Below are 23697 nucleotides of genomic sequence, written 5' to 3' on the forward strand. Positions count from 1 at the left end.
TGCTAAACGACGAATAATCGTCCGGCCATGGGCCTGATCCTTTTGTTCCTACCGAAACAATGCGGTCTTCCACTGTCCCCGGTGTTCCCCGCAGCTGTGTCTGACCACAGCCTGAGCGTTACTACTTGAGAACTTCACTCTTTCCTGCGATCCTATTTCCCTCTTCCCCTTTCTCCTTGCTATTTCATGGACCAAAGGTTACTTCGTGTAACGCTGGACGCAGCTGCTTTCATGGTGCCCCCTAATATTTGATGGGAACGACTAAACGTTCCTTAATTGAGCAAAGGGGACGAAAGATTATGAAAGAGGGAAGTTCATGACTAGAAATGAGATCCAAGTATTTCTGACTTCTTTTGTTTTATCAAATTGGAATAATTTCTATTATGTTACAATAAAAATTCCCAAGCTTTATCTATTTTTACTTCACACTTCTTGTGACTAGTATTCCACGAAGTGGAACTTTTATGCTGGAATTGACTTCGACTCGTGAATACAGATGTTTTTCCTGAATTTTGATAGAGCCATTTAAATAATGTTTCGAAAGTGGTAACAGATTTTCGTTACCTTGTTGATTCTGTTGGTATGGTGTAAAGTTTCGTGAATAATCGAGCGTAGAGCGAGGTTGAACGCGGTCGAAAGTTCGGTCGTGCGGGGGACGAAAGCTGATTATACAAAGCGTTAACTGGTAACCGCAATAAAGAATAAAGATTCCCAGTTTGAAGCCAGTTACCACAACGTCAACTGTTATAATCCGTTTGTGTAATACGGTTCTAAAGAAACTTTCGATTTTAATCTCTAATCAAAATTGTTTTAACTAAATTATAGGGGAAGATAAATCTTGCGTCTTTTTAAATTCAAGCATAATGTACGATTATAATTTGCGAACGTGCTGAGATGCAAAATAATTCAATTAAAAATGTAAAGAATCTAAAATGATTCATTTTTGTTGCTTTCAAGCTATTTCAAGTAACTGGTCGCTTAAGAAAGAGAATAAAAGATCATTCTTCTCGTTCCCAAGAAATTCTCTTCTCTGTCTGACAAACAACTCGGAGCTGTCGCTGCAGCAGCTCTCCGGGCATAGTTTAACGAAAGCTTTTGTAGCGTTCCGAGAACCGAATAATTATGCCTCGCAAAAGTGGCATCCGCGCGGTTTGGATTGTTCTCATTGAATTTTAATTCCCCGATCGGCGCGTACGCGAAGTTTTAATGAACACCGACGCCTGCACGCAGCGCGAACCGGAAACGGGTCAAGCAGAATTCTCGGTTCGCTCGCGCGAAACATACTTTAATATCCTGCCGATTTAATATCGAGCTCGCGGCATTGTTGCAGTTCGCGGCGTTTAATAAAGTGTCATTCGCGGCGAAAGGTCCGCCGAAAGTGGATGTCGAGCGATTGCGTTCTTCCTCCCACGTCCTCACGGCTCGCCGTTTTCTAACCACGCTTTCGCGTCGTTCCAAACGAAAACAACATCCGCGATATTCGTTGGAATTCTGCTCCAAAGAGAGCACCGGCTGTTATTATGTTTAACCGGTGCAAACACGAGCCGACTTAGTGTAATCTTGAGACGAAGAGGAACGAAGATGCGACCTGTGTCTTGTTATTGCCACCGCGAATATTTCGGTACGCGTCGCGACGTCTAATGAGAACATTAGAGTTCGACGTAGCCATTTGTTCGTTGTACAATAGAACCTTGATTACTTGGACATCGATTTATCATTACTGTATCATTTCAATAAAAGAATTTTACGTTATGTACTTAGCGTTATTTTAATTATCCTATGATTTCCGAAGGGGTGTATATACGTAACCAGGACTGGAACCTCGATCTTTCGTCCAGCAGACAATTACTTCGTCCAAATAGAGTTATCCAGGTCATCTGAAGATTCCTTCGTTCCAGATTTGTCTATCTAAGGGAGACTCGTGTGGAGAGTTAACGAGTGGCGGACGGCTTGATTTATAATCGTCATCATCTAGGACGATCTCGACGATAACAGGCGAAGCTGGTGCTCGACGTTAAGTCCTTAAGTCTCAGCTGGTCGGCTTAAAAGTGTCACGGTTCGTTGCCCCGTTAGCATTCTTATCCGACGAGGGCGAAGCGAACGAGGGAGGAAGGATGGTAGGACCCATCGCTATTCCATGGGACGCTATTAAGCTGATTTCACGTCGCGTTTAAAATAAGCCGTGAGAACGGCCACGAAGGAGCAACGCCACTCGCGGCAATTACCCGAAGACGAGCCACGTTAATTAATCCTCCCTTATAAGACAGCTCCGAGGGAAAAAGACGAGCCTAGGGTGGGCTGTGAGAACGCGGAGGATGTAAGAGATGATCCTTCGGCAACGAGCACGGATTCCCTCGCGATTATTGGTCTCTTTGCGAATGATTAATTAACACGAATTGCCGGGGAGAAACCGATATTGTCGTACTCGTCGGGGCATCGCAATTTATGCGGCCGTGTACCGTGCGCACCGTCAAAGAACGGATAACGATTAGAGATCGAAGAGGAATTATTGAAGATGGAATTATTGATGAAAAGAGTCTCGTTAGGCAATCAACTACTTTTGATTATTAGATTTGAAGGGGAGCAAATCTGTCTGAATGGCTCGATTGATCGATTCTTTACGAGATTATCGTTAAGGAACATTGTCTTTGCTGATCTTCGATTAATGGTCTATTTGAGAGCGTACGATGGGATTAAACTTGTCTTTTCTTAATTGGTTCTATTATTGGGATTGCGAGAGTGCTTTCAATAACACAAATTCAATTTGACCATGACTTCGTTCATTCTAAGAGCATTAATTTCTTTCATCAAGATTTTCATCTTTATGAAATATATTTTTACCGAAGATACTGAAAATATTCTGAAATGATTAAATTTCTTGCGAACGATGTAATAATATACCCTACTACGTACGGTCGTTTGAAACTACAGTAACTAACGTGTTAGAAAAACATCCCCTTCTTTTAGTACAACCTGTACAAACATTGAAAAGGATGTTCATACGCTGGCCACGATTGTTGAAGCAAGTATAACCTGATTACTTGCTCGAGCAAACTGTTTTGCGTCAAAACTCTTGTTTAATTGTCAGGACCATTAAGTTCCGAGGGACACTTGCAAACTAATCTGTCTTATGACTTGCACGAAGCGGAGTTTAATGAAAGACGTTTAAATCCAGAGGGATAAGGCGGCAAGATCTAAAGGCGCTCGTGAAAGTTGCAGTGTCCAAGTAGATCCAGCCGAAAAGAAACCTTTCTTTCCGAACAACTCGCAAGACTCTCGAAATTCGTTCGAACTTTTCCGATTCGAGATAACGAGGCGTCCTTCGTTAGCACAGCAATTAGTCCGAGCCACTCTGACTGAATTGACCCTCTGGGAACGTAATCGACAAACTTTTCGTCGATCAGACTGTCTGTCATTTCAAAAAAAAAAACACTACGATTTGTATCAAAATTCTGAACACATCAATTTTCAATTCCACGAAGGAAATTAAATATTGGACAATAATAAATTATTGATCGAAGTCGTTCTACATAGCATATGGCAATAAAATTGTGTCCCTGGAGTAGAGCAATTCCACTGATATGTATCGTTGTTGCAATACAGCGTATAAAGTGTAATTAGCCTACTCTCTGGCCCGTCGTACAACATTGTTAATCCAAGCGAAAGGCGGTACGATTGGTCGGCCATTTCGTGTCGCGGTGAGTCGACGGATAAAGCTGTCCAGAAGTACTTTAAGCCGTCCTCGGATGTAACAACATCTGGACCCATTAAGACCGAGATAGAAGCCATTGTAGGGTAACAAACCCTCCCACAGGCTATAACGATAATTGACCACTGTGGTTAGACTCGAAATCGTGTAGTTAAAAACATATTACTTTCAAAATACTAAACTTCACAGCTCTTGAACATTTTAATTTTTCAAATCTGAGTTGCTCTTATCGGCCGTTCTTTGATTACCCTTTGCTATTCACGGTTTCCGAATGTAGACATTTTTTCACGCGTCCATCATGGACATGTAAATTCATCAGGGAAGAGAAACACGGACGAGTCAGGGTATCGGGCTTAACGCGACATTAACATACGTAAGCCCAGCACGAGGTCGCATTGTAAAGTCTAATACGGGAAGCTAACAGGCGCGTGCCGCGACTCGTGAAAGCCGACTTTCGCCGTAGGGCTCGTGCCACTTTGAAATTATTCCTCGAACTTGACGGAAATATGCCGACACGAAGCAGAAGCGTTATCGAGGCTCTACGGTCTATATCCTACCCCCCGCGAACCTAGCCGAGCGCCCTCCATTATTGCAAACGTTCCCGGAATTCCGTGTAAGGTAATTCTCGACTGTCGCGAAAGTAACCGTGATTCTGTATTCAATATCGCATCGCGATGAATTTCATTACGGCATACCTTGTGCCTTCTCGCTCAGCCTCGCGGCCAGACAGACTTCGTCGCGGCTCGAATAAAGCGGCAGCATCCTTTCTCTTTGCCAGCGTTTCATTTCGCGTTCGTCTCGAAACCACCGCCATCCTCTTTAAGATCCGACCCGCACGCAATATACCGTGCACGGGACACTGGCAAACATCGCCAACAGTACACACACACACACATACATTCAACAGACGAAAGAGACTCTACCGCCGCCCTTACGTCTCGCTACCGGAGGACAGTTAATCACCGGAGAGTAGACAGACCTCGTTTTGGGTGTACTCTGCAGCTGTCGCAGCAAAAGACTTCTCGTTCAAACGAGAGCTAGAGATAACGTTCTCTCAGAACTCGATGGAATCACGTTCTAGTGTTTCTCAATGATAGCTGCACAGTTTTCGATTAAACCTCAAGCCAGGAGATACAATCTATTTTAAAATTTTTCATTTATAAGTTAAGTTTACGTTCTATTTCCTAGAAGCAGCACGTAGATCAGGGTATAAATCTTTGAATGTTCGAATCCGAATGCAGTCACTGACTTGAAAGAGGGTGGAGGATCCACGCGCGGAAGGAGGAAGAAGGAATGGAGAAATGGCAAGGACAGTTGGTTACAGTGGGTGGAGTTAAACTCTGCAAAAAACGAAGATTAAGCTTTTGTCTACGGTCCGCCACGGTGTTCCTTTGTCCGAGTTGAGCACTCTGTCGCGACACCCTGTTTTTGTCCGTGGCGGAGTCTACCCCCTTTCCCGTGACCCCAGCCAGCGTGTTCGTGCCAGACTAACCAGTCACTACCTTCATCCTTTCGATTCCCCAACGACCATCAACCTTCTCGAATATCTCGGCGATGTTCCAATTCGACCATTAGATATGAAAACCAACAATAAAGGCGGATCTGGATGGAATTGCACGGAAACAAAACTATAATGTATCGTAACGAAAATTATGAAACGAATAGCGACATCGATTTATCAATCGTTAATGAGATACCAGGATTATTAAAAAAATAACTATGGACAGCTATGAAATATTTCAACCCATCTTTGTGAATCATGCCCACAGCATCCACACGGTTGGATGCAGTCTACACCTACCCTTTTCATACCCTTTGGTGGTCCATGCCGCCCTACTTTTACAACTCTCATTTTTTTTTTTTTTCAACAAACGTGGAACGATCCGTAAATGAGCTTCCGCTATGAGTAATTTTAATCGCTCCCCTTGCTGTTCCCTTTTCACGAAACAATGATTAAGTTCCAGCTGTATTGGAAACTGTTTCAATTATTTGCGATTTTATGTTGGGTAATTAATGTAGATGTGTCTATATTCTTTCGCAAAGGAATTATTTAGGTATTATAAATGATTTGTATTTAACTTGTGGTTTGTTTCATTTATGTTCGCATTTGATAGGTTCATTTTAACATTCATTATTAAGATACTGTCATTGACATAATAAAATTTTGAAATTGTCTGCCAATTATAACTTTCTAGCTTATAGAAGATATATTATGCGAATAAAATTGCTGTATTTTCACGTGAAATGGGTTATAGTTTGATTTAGACGCTATAAAGTCAAATTTCTACTGCCCGTCTGACTTATCGTTGAGCTGCTCCACTTGTATGTAGCGCCCAATGCATTTCACTTAAATCGGAGCCACTGTCTACTTTAACTCAGCACGTTTTCTGTATCATACATTATTATCTAAAATATCTAACACTATTTTCCTCGAGAAAATCCTAACAATAAAATTCATTGTTTTTACCACACATTAATTTTTAAAAAACTGTTTTAAATTTAACTCAAATTTTACAAGTGTTTTAATACCCACGAAAAAATTATTTCAGTTTATACTTTCTTTTAAAACAAAGAAATTAAATATAGCTAAACGTATTTCTATAAAACGAGAAGGAAACGATACATCACTCGTGTCTACCAAAGCATCCGTATTTCTTTCCTGATGTCAATTCGATACTTCGACCTCCACTAAACACCAGACCCGGTCACTGTTCCATCGACAAGTCCGCAGAGGGTCGAGAAATATTGGAAAGGTTTGGTGCAGCACTCGAACACGCCGAAAATCGGCTGCAATTCCCTATTAATCATGACACGGTGAACGCGAAAGATCGTAACTAGTTTCGCCGCGGGGCTACGGAAAATTTTCTCTCGCTATCGACTTCATAGAATTGCTTTCACCTTTTTAATACTATCCCAGGAAGTACGATAACATCCTTTCCAGTCCGCCTCCATTTCCGTTGAATTATGCGATTATCGGTCCTTGTTCACGCCGGGGCTTCCTTGTTTCCTTCCATTCCGTTGGAAACACTCTGATTAGAGATTCGCGAGAGAATGGTACAGGGAGGGGAAAAAAAAAGAAAAATGAAAGGCTTCGCGTACACAAACAAAAAGGGGGCAGAGGAGACAAAAATAAATGCTCCGTTTCGGTGAAATACTACCCAGAAAACCGAACGGTCTTCATAAATCCTGCGCGTAAATCAGTCTTTATGGAGTTCTCCCCTGGGCGGTGGGATGTTATTTCCACTGTGTGTGCGCCTGTGTGTCTACGTGGTTACACACGAACGCAGGTGTCGCGACAATGGGGATCCTAAGCACTTTCACACCTGTGTTCGATCCTGAATCCTTACACGCTTGAAACGATACCCTTCTTGTTGAAACACGACACCGTCTTCGAAGATCTTTGTACTAACCAACCCCCTCGAATTTCTTATCTTCCATCAGATATATTCACGAATGTATTCACAGACAGCAATCTTTCCACTCTCTTAATATTATAACAAAAGCTGATTTAAATGGAAAAATTTAGAACCTGGTTTTCGTTTCTGCGATTGTAAATGCGCATTATGCCTGCATGTTGTATTACGAAAAGCAGGCTATCTGTTAGAAACGTCGAACCATGATTTATCATCGATTAAACCGACCTAATGCACTATTGTTACTGAAACATGTAGTCAGATACAAGGGGTCATATCAAGATGAGCGAGGGACCCTAGTATTGAGTAGCAATCGAGCGTACAGCTGGAACGGAGTGCCGGTAGCCTCCAAAACGAGCCATAACACGCGTATTATCGTTACCATCAGCATTCGATTGCCGTTTTCCTAGCAACTGTTCGACGACCGTGTTCAATGTATCGTAATCCTTGAGAGAGTGCATTGATCGGTACAGAAGGTAGAATACACGATAAACTTTGATTGTACGATGCTACGTGTACAGTTCGAAATTCCTGTCTCATATACTTTCATTTCTAAGACGCAAATACTTGCAAAATTTATATTCTTAAGTGACAAGAAATAAAAATTAACCCTCAGGGGATTAATAATTGATATTTTAAATTGTCTTACTTTATATAGCGATTTTTCTTGTGGAAGTCAACACGTTAACCTATTTCGCTAAAGGAGAAACGTTTCATCTTAGAAGTCGGCAAGATTTACTTGACCCTCGCAAGAGGAACGCTCGAATCAATTGGATATGAAGACGAAAAGCAAGGGGAACACTCCGAAAACACGTTCGAGTGCAAGTACTTCCGTGTCCACGTGTACTTCCACAAGATATGGCTGTAAGGAAAGTGCAGGTTCACGTGTTTGCCGGCTCACGACGGTCTGCGTGCGATACGTGCACAGGAACGATATAGGGGAATCGAGTCCGTAAATCTCGGCCGGTCGTCCCTGGAGAACCATGTCTCAGTTACAGAGCGTGATTGCACGAGTTAAAGGGTTTCGGTTAGGGCACGTACCTGTACACGTGAGCCTGTGTTCGCTGGAAATCATTGAAGATTGACTTTGGATAATGTGACTTTGATTTGCCGACTCGAAGCCACTAAGTATCCTCGATTTTGTAAACTTTCAACTTGATTAATAACAAATTAACGCGGCGACCTAATTTCTGTAGAAATATTATATATTGAAAATTATTATCTACATTTAAAGTGTATCAAATTTTTTTAACAATTTGAATTCTTGTAAAATAATACGTTTTCCAATATACGTATAATCTCTGCACGACAGGAAACATAACCGATAGCGAGAACAATGAATATCGAAGGAATTTCCAATTTTTGTACACAGTTTATACGCGCGCGATTACTGCTGCAAAATAAACCCGATAGCAAAGCGGAGAGGGTGGAGATTTTATAAACAAGGAAAACGCTTCGGAACGATCCGCCAAATGCAGCGTTTCATTGTGCTTTTGAACGGTCAGCCTGATCTTTCCCGATAAATAAGGTCGGGGTATTGAAAGACTCGTCGAGCGATATCAGCATCGAAAAATAATAGAAAAATACGCGTCAAGTGTTATCCGATGCATTTTTCCAACTGGTCGATATTTAAACATCGAACTGTGTTCGATACAATTTAGTTACCACGCTGACGAATCTTGTTTCTCTTACATCAGTCGAAACGAAATCTATTTTCCATGACTCGAAATAAAAGCGAACAAAAAAAATAAAAAAATGGAGACGGAAAATAAACAATATTTGAAGAACGAGAGGAGCGAGCCTCCATAAACTGCAGGCCACGAGGATCGACGCAGTTGATTAATTCATATCGGTCATTTTCAGCAACGATCCGTTTCGCGGATACGGACGCTTTTGTTGTCTATTTTTTAGCCCGTTCGACTGACGTACCGGTATTTTTACGTCGCTTCATATCGAATCCATTGGCCGTGTCTAGCAGGGCATCGATTATCGTGTTTCCGCGCGATGAAAGGGGTCATTTCTTCCATCAGCGTGAATGTAATAGAGATACCGCATTCAAGTTGTTGGAAATAATTTCCTATCTGTCCTGGAAGTCTCGATTTCGTTTGACAATTTCCTTTTGTTTCTATGAATATTGGATATTTCATAGTCTATATAAGACTACTGAGAGCCACGATGAAAGATAGTTCGAGAAAATGAAAGACTTGAATGTATTTCGCGAAGGTTAAAAGAAGTGGTTTTGTGAAGAAGGCGATCAGAATTTAGCAAGAAGCAGCCGAACCATTGAATTCCGTAGAACCGTTCGGCAATATTGGCGTCCTTAATGCCGTCCCATTTTAAATTCGATTTTCGGGATAATCGAGATTCAATTTATAACTAATGCGAGCCGATACCCATTGAATTCGAAATGGAAAGAGAGCCGAGAACGACGCGGACTGAATTATCGAACGACTGCCAAAAACTTGCACCCCCCCTTCCCCCGTTCGAAATTAGCATCAAGGGTGAACCGAATGAATTCGAGGAACAAAACGAATCGTCGCTTTTTCGTTGTTCGTCTAATATAAAATCCGCGAATGAATTGATAACGCTGTACGAAATGCAAATGCAGTCGACCGATAAATTGTATTCATCCCCCGTTAATAGGCAACGAAATGCTTCGTTAATTAATTTGATGCTGACAATCATAATACGATGTTCTATGTGTTATCTGGAAGATAATATGAATATGTGCTATCCTATATATCTAGATATAAATTGTTGTGTTTATGTGAAAATTAATTATAATTAAGTCCAATGCTGTTTCAAGTAAATTTCAAATAATATTTAATCATTTTCGTTACTCTTCATTTTGTCACGCGTTTCAAGTTGAATTTAACGAATTAACAGAGTGAATCCATATTAAAGTAATATTTTATCTATCAATCTGTACATTTTATAATTAAAGTAGCTCGTAATAATTAACGTTTTATGCCCCGAAGATTAATGTTACTCAGTAAATAAAAATAAAAAAAAGAATTAGCTAAACAAACGGATCATTTACGTTCCATTATAACTGGCATGAAATTAACGTTCGTACCGTTTATTTATAACAAACAGCTCTAAATAATCCGTAAATTGGCCGTTGCTACTGTTAATATGACGGGCTAATTTTAATCCTCGCCTGGTCCTCCCCCGATCATCGACTTTTCGATCATAATGCAACCGGTGCTGTTGACCGGTTTGTAAAATATAATAAAGTGTTATCGCTCGTTGTTATGCCGAGCATTAAGCGGTTACCATGCACGTTGGATATATCAAATGTACATAGGATTGTCGATTAACAGCCAGATATTTTAGCGACTCAATTTACTGTCGCAAATTAATCCTTTCACTGGCGAAACAATCGAAGTTAATAATAAAAAGAAACTATTGAATTATTGCTACGGGCGATTCTTGTTGCTTGTGAAGATATTAATATTCTTTTGATACTGGCATTTGAAATAAACAATTATATTATTCAAACTGAACTTCATCAGTCGTTTCTAAGACAGATACAGAATTACCATGAATCTTTAATCGACTTGTAATATTATTTCTGTTACGTTATTTAGCTCTAAAATATTTAACATTAATCTCCATAGAAAATTTATATCGTATTCTAATACTTGAATGTATTAATTTAATTGTTATACAACAGAATTTTCAATTGTCTGCATTGAAATGAGGGCACAAGCTCTCCGGGTGAATAAGTAGTGTAAGTAGTATAAGAACATGAATGGTCAGACGAACAAGGCCGCAGGTGGTTAGGGAAGCGGAATAGGGGCAGTATATATTCCGACAAGTGTAATAAGGCTGGCGTAATGGAATAAATGCATTAGAACTCAAGATCATCATTTGTAACACTTAAATTCCTGTCGTTGAAATAATTCTGTATTTCAAAGTATTCACGGTTCAACGTTGAATACTTTGAAATTCGTTTTTAGGCTATCTGTGCCTTTGTTCAATTTTATTTCTAATATGCTATCACTCTTAATAACAAAGCAGTTAAAATATAAAGAAAATCTTGGAAACTATATTACTTATACAATAACCTGATATAATTGTTAAAAAAAAATTTCAACTAAATTCATTTCGAGGAAAGAAAATCGACATGGGTAAAAGGGATCAAAAGGTTCTGGAACGTCGATAGAGTCGGTATCGTAACAAAATGATCGCTGTATCACCTTCGACCCATGTCCAAAGAGCGTGCGAATCTGGCTCTGGCTTGGTTCAAAGTCAAAGGGTGGCGCATAGGTTTCCGCGTTCTTTCATCGTGCCTCTTTTGAGAGGCCGTCAGCTTTTGTCGGTGCGCATCTCGACGGAAGGAAGTGGACAGAAACGAACGGTGGAGTGGTATAAGTAAGAGGCGACCGACGAACGACGACATGACTACGGCCGCGGAAAGATAGAAAGAGAACAGGGAAATGTGAAATGCAAGGATGGATAGGGGGAAAGGTGGCCAGGACGAATGGGAGAAAGAGGAAGAAAAGATTGCTCCACACCAGAGGAGAGTTCCTGCGGGTTTGGCTTCGTCCCATGGAAAGCAATTTCTTAACGTAACCTTATCTTTGGCCGCGGGTATAGCTTGCACGCCACGTACAGAACTGTGCAAAGACGCGTATGTGCCGTGCACACAAAGCTCAACTCCCTTCTCTCGGCCGCGAGTTACGTGCGAAACAAGAAATATCCGAGCCCCAAAGGCGAGGAATAATAAAAGCGGTAACTTAACGTTCCATGGGTTACCTCGATACACTCGTATACTCTTCAACCTTTTCCCCGTTTTCATTGGATTTTCCCCTGAACCGAGCACCATCCACCATCAACTAAACGATCATCCCCTACATAGATGCTTCAAAAGTCATTTTAAAAGATTATACAATCAAATAATCAATATTCTTTTTCCCATTTCTTTGGAATTAATTTTCAGAAAAAATAAATGTTATTTTTAAACGATTTGACTACCCAGTTCCTTTAATTTCGTTCCACGCAAATTGCGAGAATAAATATCGCATTCTTTTCGATCCTTTTGTAATACCCGACGCGCGTAGCTAACCGTCGACGATCATGACATAAAAACCTTGCCCTGGATTTTCTTTCCTCGACGCTCACCATGGTGGTCGGTGGAATTTCATGGCTGATATTAGCTAGCAGCCAGATAATGCCTGCTAGTATAAGGTGGTTCCGTAAGGGCTTGGAAAAACCCGTATAAAGCGAGGCCACCCTTCCACATTTATACCGCGTGAACCGACAATTCTACCCTTCTTTTTTTCTTCTATCTCGCTCTTTCTCTCCATCTGTCTCTCTGACCCTCTGACTCTCTTTCTTCTTCCCCCACCATGGATGCACGCTTTTTTCTGAGCGTAATTTATCGGCTGGATTTCTTTTTTTTTTCCCCCTCGACCGCCGCGCTCCTTTACCCTTTTTCTCTGTCTCTTTCACACTCGCCCGTATTCACACCACCGTTAGCAAGGCCAGCCACGGGGGTGGAACACGAGGACGCAACGATTTATAGTAACTGCACCCGCTGTCGTAGAATATTTTTGGCGGAATTTCTATTCTACCTTTTTCATCCAGTGATCTCTATGGAACCGCGGCTCTTCTCCCCCTTTTATTCAGGAAATCCTTTTCCGGGGTGACCATAAAGCATAAATGGAACTTTCGCCCCCGTTTGAAATAACGCTTTAGATGTACACTATCGTTCAAAAGTCATATGAGATTTATCCAAAAAATTCAAGGGTAGATAATACACGAATTTCTTATGGTTTTAATTGGAAAATGTAACGATCGTAATCTGAATAATTTTAATTGCCGCGTGCTCGTACCACATATATTTTATTTCACTGCAGCATTTAACGTGGTAATTATAATTTTTCCATCAAAGCTTTGAAATTTTCATTTGAAAGACAGATGAAAAAAGATTAAAAAACACATGTAATTAATTTCTCAGAGAGATTTAACTACAAATGAAATATTGTAACCTAATTAAAATTTGCATTCAGTAGAAAAAGGAAATCCTATAGATCATTATTCTATACAAGAAATCATAACTGTCATAAATGTATTCTTTGAATAATTTAAAGTTCAGCTACAAACTGGAAACAACCACGAGAACATATACAAACTCTTCTGTATGGATGTGACGGTAATTTGATTGATGCGTGTCACGGTGACACACCCTCCAGAGATAACAAAACCGCGTATCAGTGAGTTTTTCAACATGCAAGAGTTATGGCTCCGTTGCAACTTCCGCCCTTCGCAATGCATTTCGTTTCCCTGTGCAGACAGTTGGATCACGAAACGCAGCGACGAGCAAAAACAATTCTGCGAGATTTCTTTTCGAAATGCTTCCATCTTCTCGGAATATCTTAGCCATCTCTGTGGCTCTGAATGGTGACAGGTGAAAAGCTTAGGCGACAATAAACTGACATTCGAATTAATTCATGTGGTAATACGATGAGATCATTTTTTTATGTTTATTGTGTGATTAATAAACATTTGAAATACTGGATGATATGAACATTCGATAATATGCTCTTATATAGAGCCAGTTGTGTATTATAGAAAGAGCGTCTGACCAATTACGTGTCTACACTACTTATACTACTTACAATTGGGATATGTTGCCCCTTGAAAGTAGAAAAACCAGCAAAAGCTTACTCAGAATTTAATAAAAGTTTTATAAATATATATATTTGAATATCCCAATAATTTCATCAAAAGTTTAAATCAATCCAAGTCCCCCAAGGAAAAAGAAACGCGTTACATTTATCCTGAAGCCTAAAGTTTTATCCATCTTATATTCCCGGAAACGATTGAAAATCTTCTGGTCTGATTGGGAAGTTTCCTTTGTACAATTAAGCTTTGGAAAGCGTAATATCGGTATCATAAATACATTCACGAAAAGCTGGTAACCGAATTAGAAGGAATTGGTTCGCACAAAACGCAACCGGAATAAAGTCGACGAGATATTATTTCAGGGAAAGGAGAAGCAAAAGGAGGCAGAGAACGGTTCGTTACCGTGCTTATTTATCCGAATTATGCGGAATTCGTTATCATTCCGTGGCAAGGAAACGGAAATACGAGCGAGATGAGACCCGATAAAAATTATTCGCGGGAAAGCCATTCGCAAATGGAATAAATTTCGCGGCGGCACGGAGCATCTCGAGAGCAACGAAATGCAGAGGTATTCGTGTCTCTCCGCGTTGCTATGGATGTACTCGAAATGTCGAGCTTCTAAGATCGTTTGAATTTCATTCTCTTGAAATACTTTTGCTAGCCGACGACACACGTTATATCGAAAACGACGAATCATATACATAAAAGAAAAAGATGTCTATCATTTTCAAATGTTGCAAGTAGAAAGATTCTACGAACGGCTGAATTGTAGAATGCATACGATTTTCAATTAATCCGCGGTGTACAGGGTTGTTCGAGGCGCGATTTACGCGGAATTCAAAACTAATTGGCCTCACACACGGCCTGTCACCAAAACATCTAACGTTGCCCAAAGTAACGGTTACCGAAGTATCCGGAATATTCCCAATTTCCTCTTAACCATATTCAATATCCGGATATTCAAAGTTCGGATATCCGCAGTGCGCATTGCCGAAACGATCGTATCGGTGAACTATTCAAATAACGATGTAACTGTACCTAACATCCTCCTCCTCCTCCTCCTCCTCCTCCTCCTTTTCAACCCCCCAACTTTCCTAATAATTGATAATCGACACTAGCTGCGCTACAAATTTCACGCAATTTCCTACGTGGCCCCGAAACGTACCCGGCTAATTTCTACGACTCCAACTACCTTTGAACGTTCCTCGAATTCCAGAAATTTATATACTTGTATTGGGAAGTAAAGAATGTCTACCTTTAAAAATTCCTCGAATTCTGGAACCAGTATACATTATAAAATTCGAGACGTTCTACTTTGAAAAATTTCCTGAATTCGCAAAAATAGTCGAGAAATTAAGTTGACGTCGTATTTCCTAGTTTTATGACTTAAGCATCGAGTGGCTGATTCAGGTGCGAACGAATGTCTCCTCGTGAATCAGAATTGCAGACATTAGCCCGATCGCAAGCTCGTTTCAAAGCGAGAGAACATTTATTGTTCGTATTCATCGCGCGTTACGATCGTTATCTTGTACAGTACTGAAAAGGCATACAGTTTTATAAAACACCGGTACAAATCATCCTGTCAAACGCGTTATGGGAGGGCTGTTTTTCAACCCCCCCACTTGCTCGTTTCCACCATTGTTGCGCGTATATTATCGACGTTATTTTGTTTGTGTTTTGCAGTCATCGTAACATTCGGCCCGACGTGTCTGGCAGATATTGGTGTATCGGCTGAGAAGCGTTCATAAATCATAATTCTTTTCAGTTTTTGATAAAAGTTTTGCGAAGCTCGAGAAGAGGGAAACGCGGACAAAATTTAATTTCACTAGAGAGAAGGAATCGATCACGTTCGCCGAACTGACTCATAAAAAAGTCCATAGATTTCTATTAAATTTGGTGTTAATTGGATATTCAGAAAGATAATTTTCTATGCTTCGTTTTACGTAACTTTAACCATTGATGCCTGACTAATGCTGTAGCTTATCTACTGAAAAATTGCCAGATTGAAAGCAGCAAGTAGGGGGCTCGTAATAAAGGCAATCGCTTCGAGAAGAATAACTTCCAAGAGCGATCGTTCAATTAAACCGACGAGATTTTTAGCGTGCTCGTGATAGCGTGACCGTTCGGATCAAAATGGGTGTTATTTCGACATTCGCCAGGCATTTCTGGTAATTGAGTCGTATGCCAGCGTGAAAGACACGAGCCTCGGCTGTTCGTCAGCCAGGAAGGATAACACGATCTCAAATATCGCGTGCTGACCAATTTACATCCCGTACAGAACCATTAAAGCTCGATCGTTATACAAGCCATTCATGATTTCTTCTTCTTTTTCCATCCCCATCGAGTCAGCCCAATATTTTATTATACCTTTTACTTTCAACCGCCATTATCGATTTACGAAGCATAAAAAGCGCTCATTTTTAATATTTTTAATATTATGTTTGAATAAAAGCTTTGCATGGAACGAGAGACATTTTCTAGTTAAGATAAATTGAGACAGAAACTCACCCTCGATAATGGGACGCTGGGGCCTGTAAGACATGTCTGAAAAGAAAAATGGTGGATATTAGTAAAATTAGTCACGACATGTACGTACATATATAATGCTTAGCGAGTTAAGAATTTTACTTTAACGAAGCAACCACACTGAAGCACGCTTTAACGTAATACTTGGTCGGAAAAATGTTACTGTCGGTAGTGCTTATAGTATAAAAAGAAAAATGATTTTGTCATTAAGAAAATTAGTGGACAAGTTTGCTTAACAAGGTAACGTCGTCTTTCGAGGGAACTTCGTATGCTTGTAAACTTCCCTAAAGTTAAGCGAGCACAACAGTTTTACGCCCCAGGCGCCGGGACGCAAGTATTGCAATTTCATCCCCTAATCTCAACTTGGATCAAAATTAAAAATCTTCTCTACTTGTCTTTTTCTTTTCCAATTACTGGAAAAAACGTGACTCTTAGTCGTTGCAAAAATTGTTTCATTTGTGGAAGAACAAATTTGTAATAATTTGTTAAAATTTACAACATGAATTTGATTTTAATTTTAATTTAACAAAATTACATTTTAATTACATTTTTTATCTAACGCCTACTTTTTCGTCCTCTTTTAAATCTCTGTCAATTACAACATACCGGCTGATTCTCAACTAACAGAATGTTCTTTCGTGACTGCAGAACGCGATGGAATTTACCGGAGAAACTTGTAATTATTTGGAACGTCATACGTTCCGACGCGACGAACGCCGAGCGTCTTCATTAAAGAAGAAGCCTGGAAAGGATAATTAAAAGTTTCGCAGGGGAACATTGCAGGATGGTTAGGGGATGTTGCGCGACTAGGGAACCCTGAATTTCCCTGTTATTTGCTCCTCGAAATTGCCTCGACCCCGTCTTTCTGCCCTGCCCTCGATACGACTAAGTCTTCCTTCCTTGAATTTCGTTGTTCGAGAAACCTCGGATCGAGCTGATCCGTGTCTCAGACGTTAATTACGGTTGTCTCTAGCTAGCTACTACAAAGTCGACGAAAGTTCGCAAGCATGGCGAATAAGATACACTTTGATTTCGTCAAGAAGCGAACTTGTTTTCACGACGATGCTCAAAATAACAGTCTTATATAAAAGCAGGCAAAAATAGCAAAGAAAAATTAATATTATTAATAATGAATATTACTGAAGATCACCATCCTGGGTGCACAGCAAAAATGTTAACATTCATGTAAATCGTAACTGATGTTGAAAAAAAAAAAAAATAAATGATAGTTCTTGCAATTAAATATACGTTACGGTCCGAAGATTTTTTATGCAGGAACGGTTTTGTTATAACCTGGAGAATATATTATGGCAGAAATATCGCTCGTTCGCCAGCGAGTAATTCATCACGCATATGCATTTACGGTAATCTACACTCGTACGCGGCACCGGGGAAAAATGGCTTTCGAGAGTCGAACAAATGTATTTGAAATCTGCAGCCTCCTGTTCGGACAACGATTGCAACGAAACGAGTGGAGACAGGAAAGTGAGAGGCGAAACGTAATGCAAAAATCAATGAAACAGAAATATCGTTTTTAATTGTACGGAACTCGTTTTGTTGCTCAATTTTTCTGCACAGCTCTTCGATAATAGAGAACTGTACATAGAACTACGATCAATGTTTGAAAAAGAAGAATTATTTTAAAATTTATGCAAATATATTAGTTGTAAGAGAAAATTAGATGATTTTAAATGAAATATATTGTGGAATTAATGTTATGCATTTTTATGCACCTATGCATCTAAACAATGCAACTACATTTTTAAAATATAAACTCATATTTCTGGATGCATTAATCAATGCAATTTTTCACTTTTCATAGAAAAAGTATTTTCATTACTAGCCACGAACAATGCGTCTTTCCAAAACCAGCCATGAAAGTATGTTTCACGAAACAAGCAATTACATGTTCTCCAGAGTGCAACAAATAAGAACAATAACGCTTTGTGTTCGTACGTGAACCGCATGAAATGCTCCAAAAATTCCTCATTAAATAACTTTTTCATGAAAGAGTTTCTGGGAAATATGGTCATTAAGGACAAATCATTCTCCGTACTGGTCTTTTTCACAAGAATATTATCATAGAATTTCTGATGAATGATTCAGGAAACTAATTTAAACAAATCATGAGTAATTAATTAATTTCTTGTACGCTCCATATAGTTAATAATAATGTTATTACATTTCTCGAAATTGATACATCATCCGTATATAAATTCTGTTGAAATAATTTCATGCTACGTTTAACAGAAAAATATCCGCTTTATTATAATTAGGCAATCATTTCTACTTTTATGAGATGGAACACGGAAGAACATCGTGTCGCACATAAGTTGATCCGTGAAAACGGATCTCTCTATAGCTTATAAAAAATGACCAGGAAATCTAAAGAAGTCTTCTACGGTAGAAGTAGATTGCAGGGATGCATGTACCTTCCTTTGTACAGGTTTCGTGCAGTTCGTGCCACGCGGCACTACCAAACCGACGATATGTATGCAAGCCGCCTCTATGAGAACTCGTACAGGCCGATACCGCGCTGATATTCCCTTTTCTCGTCCTACCTACGACTGTGGGTTGACACACATGGAGAACACGTGTTGCCACTCCCACAAACCGACGGATAACACAGTTGCATTTCGATCAGGAGGTATCGCACGCACACCACCCTTCATGCGTACGACTGTTTCGAATGAAAGCTTGGATTTTTCGAAATGAAAAGACATATTTCAAATAAACCTACGAATGAATCTTCGGAATCATTGCATATCATGAATGTTGAATATTGCATCAGAAATGGGCAAGGAAATTTTACATTTTCCAAACATGTGCACCAATGTAATATTATTTTAAAAAATAAATTCTATTCTTTATTATTTTATTTTTCGGAACGTCGCATCCTTTCCGAGTATTTTTCTTCTCCAGTTCTTCTGTAGAAAACCTATCAAATCTTATCAGAACATACTTGGATGGACGGAAACCTCAGGATGATCTTGTTACGGAGCAACCAGGTAAAAGTTGAAAAATTGGCAGCATCTGGTAAGCCGGGGTTGGCTTGTCTGGTGTATATTGGTTTTGTTCGCAACAACCTCGAAACTGTGTCAAAAGCCATCGTAGAGAAATATCCTGTACCGGGGGGTTTCCTTCTACATCCACGAAATTTCATCGGATTCAAAGGGAGTCACTAATTCCACCGAAAAAGAGAAGATAAAAATGATTTGTCCTTTCCAGCTGTCGTTTGAATCGAAACTAGTGGAGCTTTACGAGTTTGCAGTCGATTTCGACGCGTAAATCGAGAGGAAAATGGACGAAGAAATATCTATAGAGGGAGGAATTATTTCTCGGTGGAAAAATTGTTATTTTCGCAGTGCCACCTAAATCGAAAGGATTTACAACTATATGTAAACCGGCGTCTCGTATATCGTAGCTATTTTCGAAGGAAGAATTTCACGCGTCGTGCTCGCAGACGCGATATTTCATTCTCCTTTTTTGCATTCGACAGCAACGGGTCGTGGTACGCCACCACGGTTAGAGTGAAAGAGACAGAAGAAGAAAGAGAGCAGCAGGCGGAAATGGTGGTGAAGCACTTTCGATTTTCCGTTTCCTTCGCTGTGTATACGAAAGCAAAGACGAAACACGTATACTGTTCCTTTTTTTTTTTTTATTTATTTATTTCACCCGATACACCGATAGGCGTCACATGGCGGGATGGAAAAAGAATTTGCTACGCCAAGTAACCTCAAGGAATAACGACGCTTCTTTTTTAATAATCTACCGAGTGATTTATAATCCGTCCAGATAAAAATAACAAGCTTTTCTGGCTAGGTGTACACTTTTTACGAGTATTCTTGCAGGATAATGGAGTTTGACGTGGCTGCGAACACTGAATTAAACCATGTATCAGATATCCGAAGAATGTTATTAATTTATAATCTATAATAGAAATGGTTACGTTTAATACGATAATAGAGATCGTTAGAGGTAATAAAAGATAATTATTTAATCGAATGATTCAATTTCAATACTCTTTTGAATGATTTCAATAGTATTCAGAGCTTTCTCTCTTCCTTCATTTTCAGATATTTAATTATATCATATTCGTAGTTTTCCAGCGATCCCTCTAAAAGTTCACGTGTTAATGAAGTTTAATTTTGAGTAAACGTTTTCATTGATCTATCTTTTTAATTTCTATATTACTTGTTCTAAGCTATCGAAAGTATTTGAATCTTCAAGTTTATTTTCTACTATCGCAGCTTTAATTTCGCATTTAGATTTTCCAGAAAGCATAAAACGACCAACGATGGTCCGAGGTAAAGCATTAGAACGACTGAAACTAGCTCGTTACTTTTCCAAACTCTTCAGCAAGGTGGAAGCGTGGAAAAGAACGTTCTATCGAGGCCACTCGTGTTGGCGATTGATTCTCGCGATATTTCAGGAAAAACTTTCCGCCAACCTTTGGAGGGGCGAAAAATGAAGAAAGTTTCTTTTCCAGCTCTGTGCTCACGTCTTTCGAAACTGCGCCCACGTGCGCGATATACTTGGCCCGAATCTTTGTCTACGTCCCTCTTTATTCCGATAGTGTTCCACGAATCAATTTTGAAAAATTTGCACATACCAATGCCGGGCATAATGTTTTGTAATCTGATGAAAATCTCAGTGCGAACTGATCATTTGTTTCATTAATATTTCATAAGGAAATTCGGTTTGTGTATAAAGCATGGAAAATCAGAGCGAATGGGCGAATCAGACTAGTTTGAATGTAATTTTCAGTGACATCTCCAGTTTCTGAGCTTGGTAACAACTGTAAGTTTATATCGTACGACATTCGTCATGGTTGAGCTTACACGACTCTCATCTACTCGGAAATTCCATTAACCTCTCCGCAATTAGCCATGACAACAATTGCCTGTGACGGTATTAAGCATGTATCTCTAATTATTGAAACTCTATCCAGTTGATATTGAGCTCGATGATTGACTACCCTCTGTAACTCTGTTACAATTAATCTTCGCTTATTAATAGAAGTTAATAAAATTGAAAAGTAACAATAAATATTTTTATCGTTCCATTAGCAATACAAAGTACAATAAAATTTCATGTCTCCTTCAGAATTTAAATAATAAAATATTCATCCTTTAATCCCTATTCACAAAGATATTGCTTTGCATTCTACCATTATACCCACTGTGTTAACAGAATAGTACTTTGAAACTCCCAAATATATTCCATATTTATAAAGGAACAATCACCGAGAGTAATAAATCTTATTTTTACCTTGCTTTTGTAACGCAGATTAAAAACGTGAACAAAGGGATGAAAAAAAGACATGTTCAAAAAGCGGGCAAGAAAGTCACGGTGTCCGAAAAACGTGCGGCGATTAATCAACCGCCATAATGTCATAAATCTGCGGTTGTTTCTCAGGGAAGGAAAGAAAGAAAGAAAGAAAGAAGGGGGGCGGGGGCAAAAATGTGAGGTCAGAGGAACGGTAAACGAGTGTCAGTATGAGCAAAGAATTACAAACTTACGAGAAACTTCCGCCTACGAGTTCGACCCCTTTAATAAGCTGCGACTCGACTCGACTCGCCTCGTCTCGTCTTGCCTTACCTCGCCTCACCTTGCACACTTTTTCCGAAGAAATTTTACACGGCAACGAGATGGCAGTTACCAGCACCAGGAGGAAATGGCGTGGAAACGCCCCTCCGCAAAGTCGCAAAGGAAAGAAAGGAAAAGAAAGTGCACGACAGCGCGGCATTTATTAAATTAAACGTCAGCTTCCCTGACAAGGCTTTTCCAGAGAGTCCTCCTTAGCGACCAACTTCCGTTCTATTTCTTCCTGTGAAAACCTGAAAGCTGACCGTGTCCAACCGCTGTTTCTACACGATTTCACCCTGTTTTCCACACGCTTTTTATTGCCATTTTAACTTTACGACTACCTACAGATAGAATTGCATGCCCCTATCTGTGCTCAACACCTCGTCTATCGCATTTTTTATAAAATCAATGATCTTTACGATCTTAGATATCTTTTTATACAGTTGGACAGATGATAAACTAACTATGATGAAATAGAGTTTTTATATTTATAAGAGTCTGAAATGAGAAAGTTGATCGTATCGATCATTTTCAGAAACTTTCTTCGTCCAGAAGCATCGAATATGTAACCATCGATCATCAAGTTACGAAAGCATATCTTTGCCCAGAAGTATCAAACTATCATACTCATACGAAAGTGATGGAATTTTCTTATACGAGAACACTGTGTGTTCTATGAAAGTAATAAAATAGATAATTAGGGGAAGATTACATTTATTATTCTCTTATCGGTGAAGAAAGTGTAACTATGGAAGAAGGGTGCAGTTTGTGGAAGAGAATCAACGCGGATAAATGCCGCGGGAATTTCTAATACGAAAACTATTCGACGCAAGTAATCGGAAGAAAAAGCTGTGGAATTCCTGCAGGAAATGATCGTGGAAAGGACCCGGGGTCGGAACGGAGCTCTTCTTGCCGAAGCTGATACCGACCGACTGCCTTTTTCTCCTCGCCGCGAAACTTTTCGAGTTTCTCAAAGCCCTGGGACGGTTTGGGACGGCGCGAAAGCGAACGAGGAACTGTAATGGAGCAGCAGAAGCACAGGCACGAGAAGAATGAGAGAAAAGAACGGGCAGACTGGAGGCGGCAAAGAGTTAGCGGGATTTATCGGTCTCGGACTTATTAACTCCTACGGCGAAGTTAACATTAATCTTGCCTCCGAACTCGGTAACTCGCGAACAATCCTGATCGCCGCCGATTGCCGCGACCTTTTTCCCTATTGGATCTCCCTCGCCCAAGTTCCCCCTTTTCTTCCTGCAAGGAAGTCACGAATCGTGGTAAGACCGATGGTAATTCTGCTGGCAACCCTCTTTTATGTTATCTTCTGAGTAAAGAGATGTATGGTAGAAAGTACTTGTGTATAAAAAAAGAGAATCGAATATAAAATTTCAGATCTATTTCGGGTGATTTAAAGTAATTAAAAATTGGATCGATTATTAGGAAAAACTATTCAAAGTTTCTTCCATAAAGATAATCCTCAAAGCAATTACAAGATCGTTAAGCGAGCCTAATCCCGAGACCGACGTTAAAATCCGTTTACCCCGACGTCTCGTAAACCGTCCTGGCCAACGATATAGGAAGTTTGACGATCCTGCTGGCATTAAGGCTGCGTACACACCGAGCGACATCGCGTGCCGGGGTAAAGTCCTTGTAATTTATGTGAAACAAACGCGAGCCAGTTTACCAGGATCGGATAAGGAACGGATGAGATATCTCCGGCCTTAATATGATCGGCGACGCCCTTAATCCTGAAACCCTGAGCCCACCTCGAGGTGCTGGTGCGGCAAGGTTGGCTGAGAATGAGGACGAAACGGTGGAATCGCGGGAAAC

General features: G+C 40.0%; 1 protein-coding gene across 11 annotated transcripts in view; it reads right to left on the reverse strand.

Annotated features, from left to right (window-relative positions):
• Positions 1-23697, reverse strand: part of LOC117605741 (agrin) — a 347580-nt gene that overhangs the window by 171928 nt on the left and 151955 nt on the right. For 10 of the 11 annotated variants that reach the window (XM_034327402.2, XM_034327405.2, XM_034327404.2 and 7 more), the window contains one exon: positions 16264-16299. The exons of the other annotated variant lie outside the window; for it this stretch is intronic. In XM_034327402.2, the coding sequence (XP_034183293.1) occupies positions 16264-16299 (36 nt within the window). The remainder of the gene's footprint in view (positions 1-16263; positions 16300-23697) is intronic. 11 annotated transcript variants of the gene reach the window in all.

Source organism: Osmia lignaria, chromosome 14 (assembly GCF_051020975.1).
Source record: "Osmia lignaria lignaria isolate PbOS001 chromosome 14, iyOsmLign1, whole genome shotgun sequence".
NCBI classification, from domain to species: domain Eukaryota; kingdom Metazoa; phylum Arthropoda; class Insecta; order Hymenoptera; family Megachilidae; genus Osmia; species Osmia lignaria.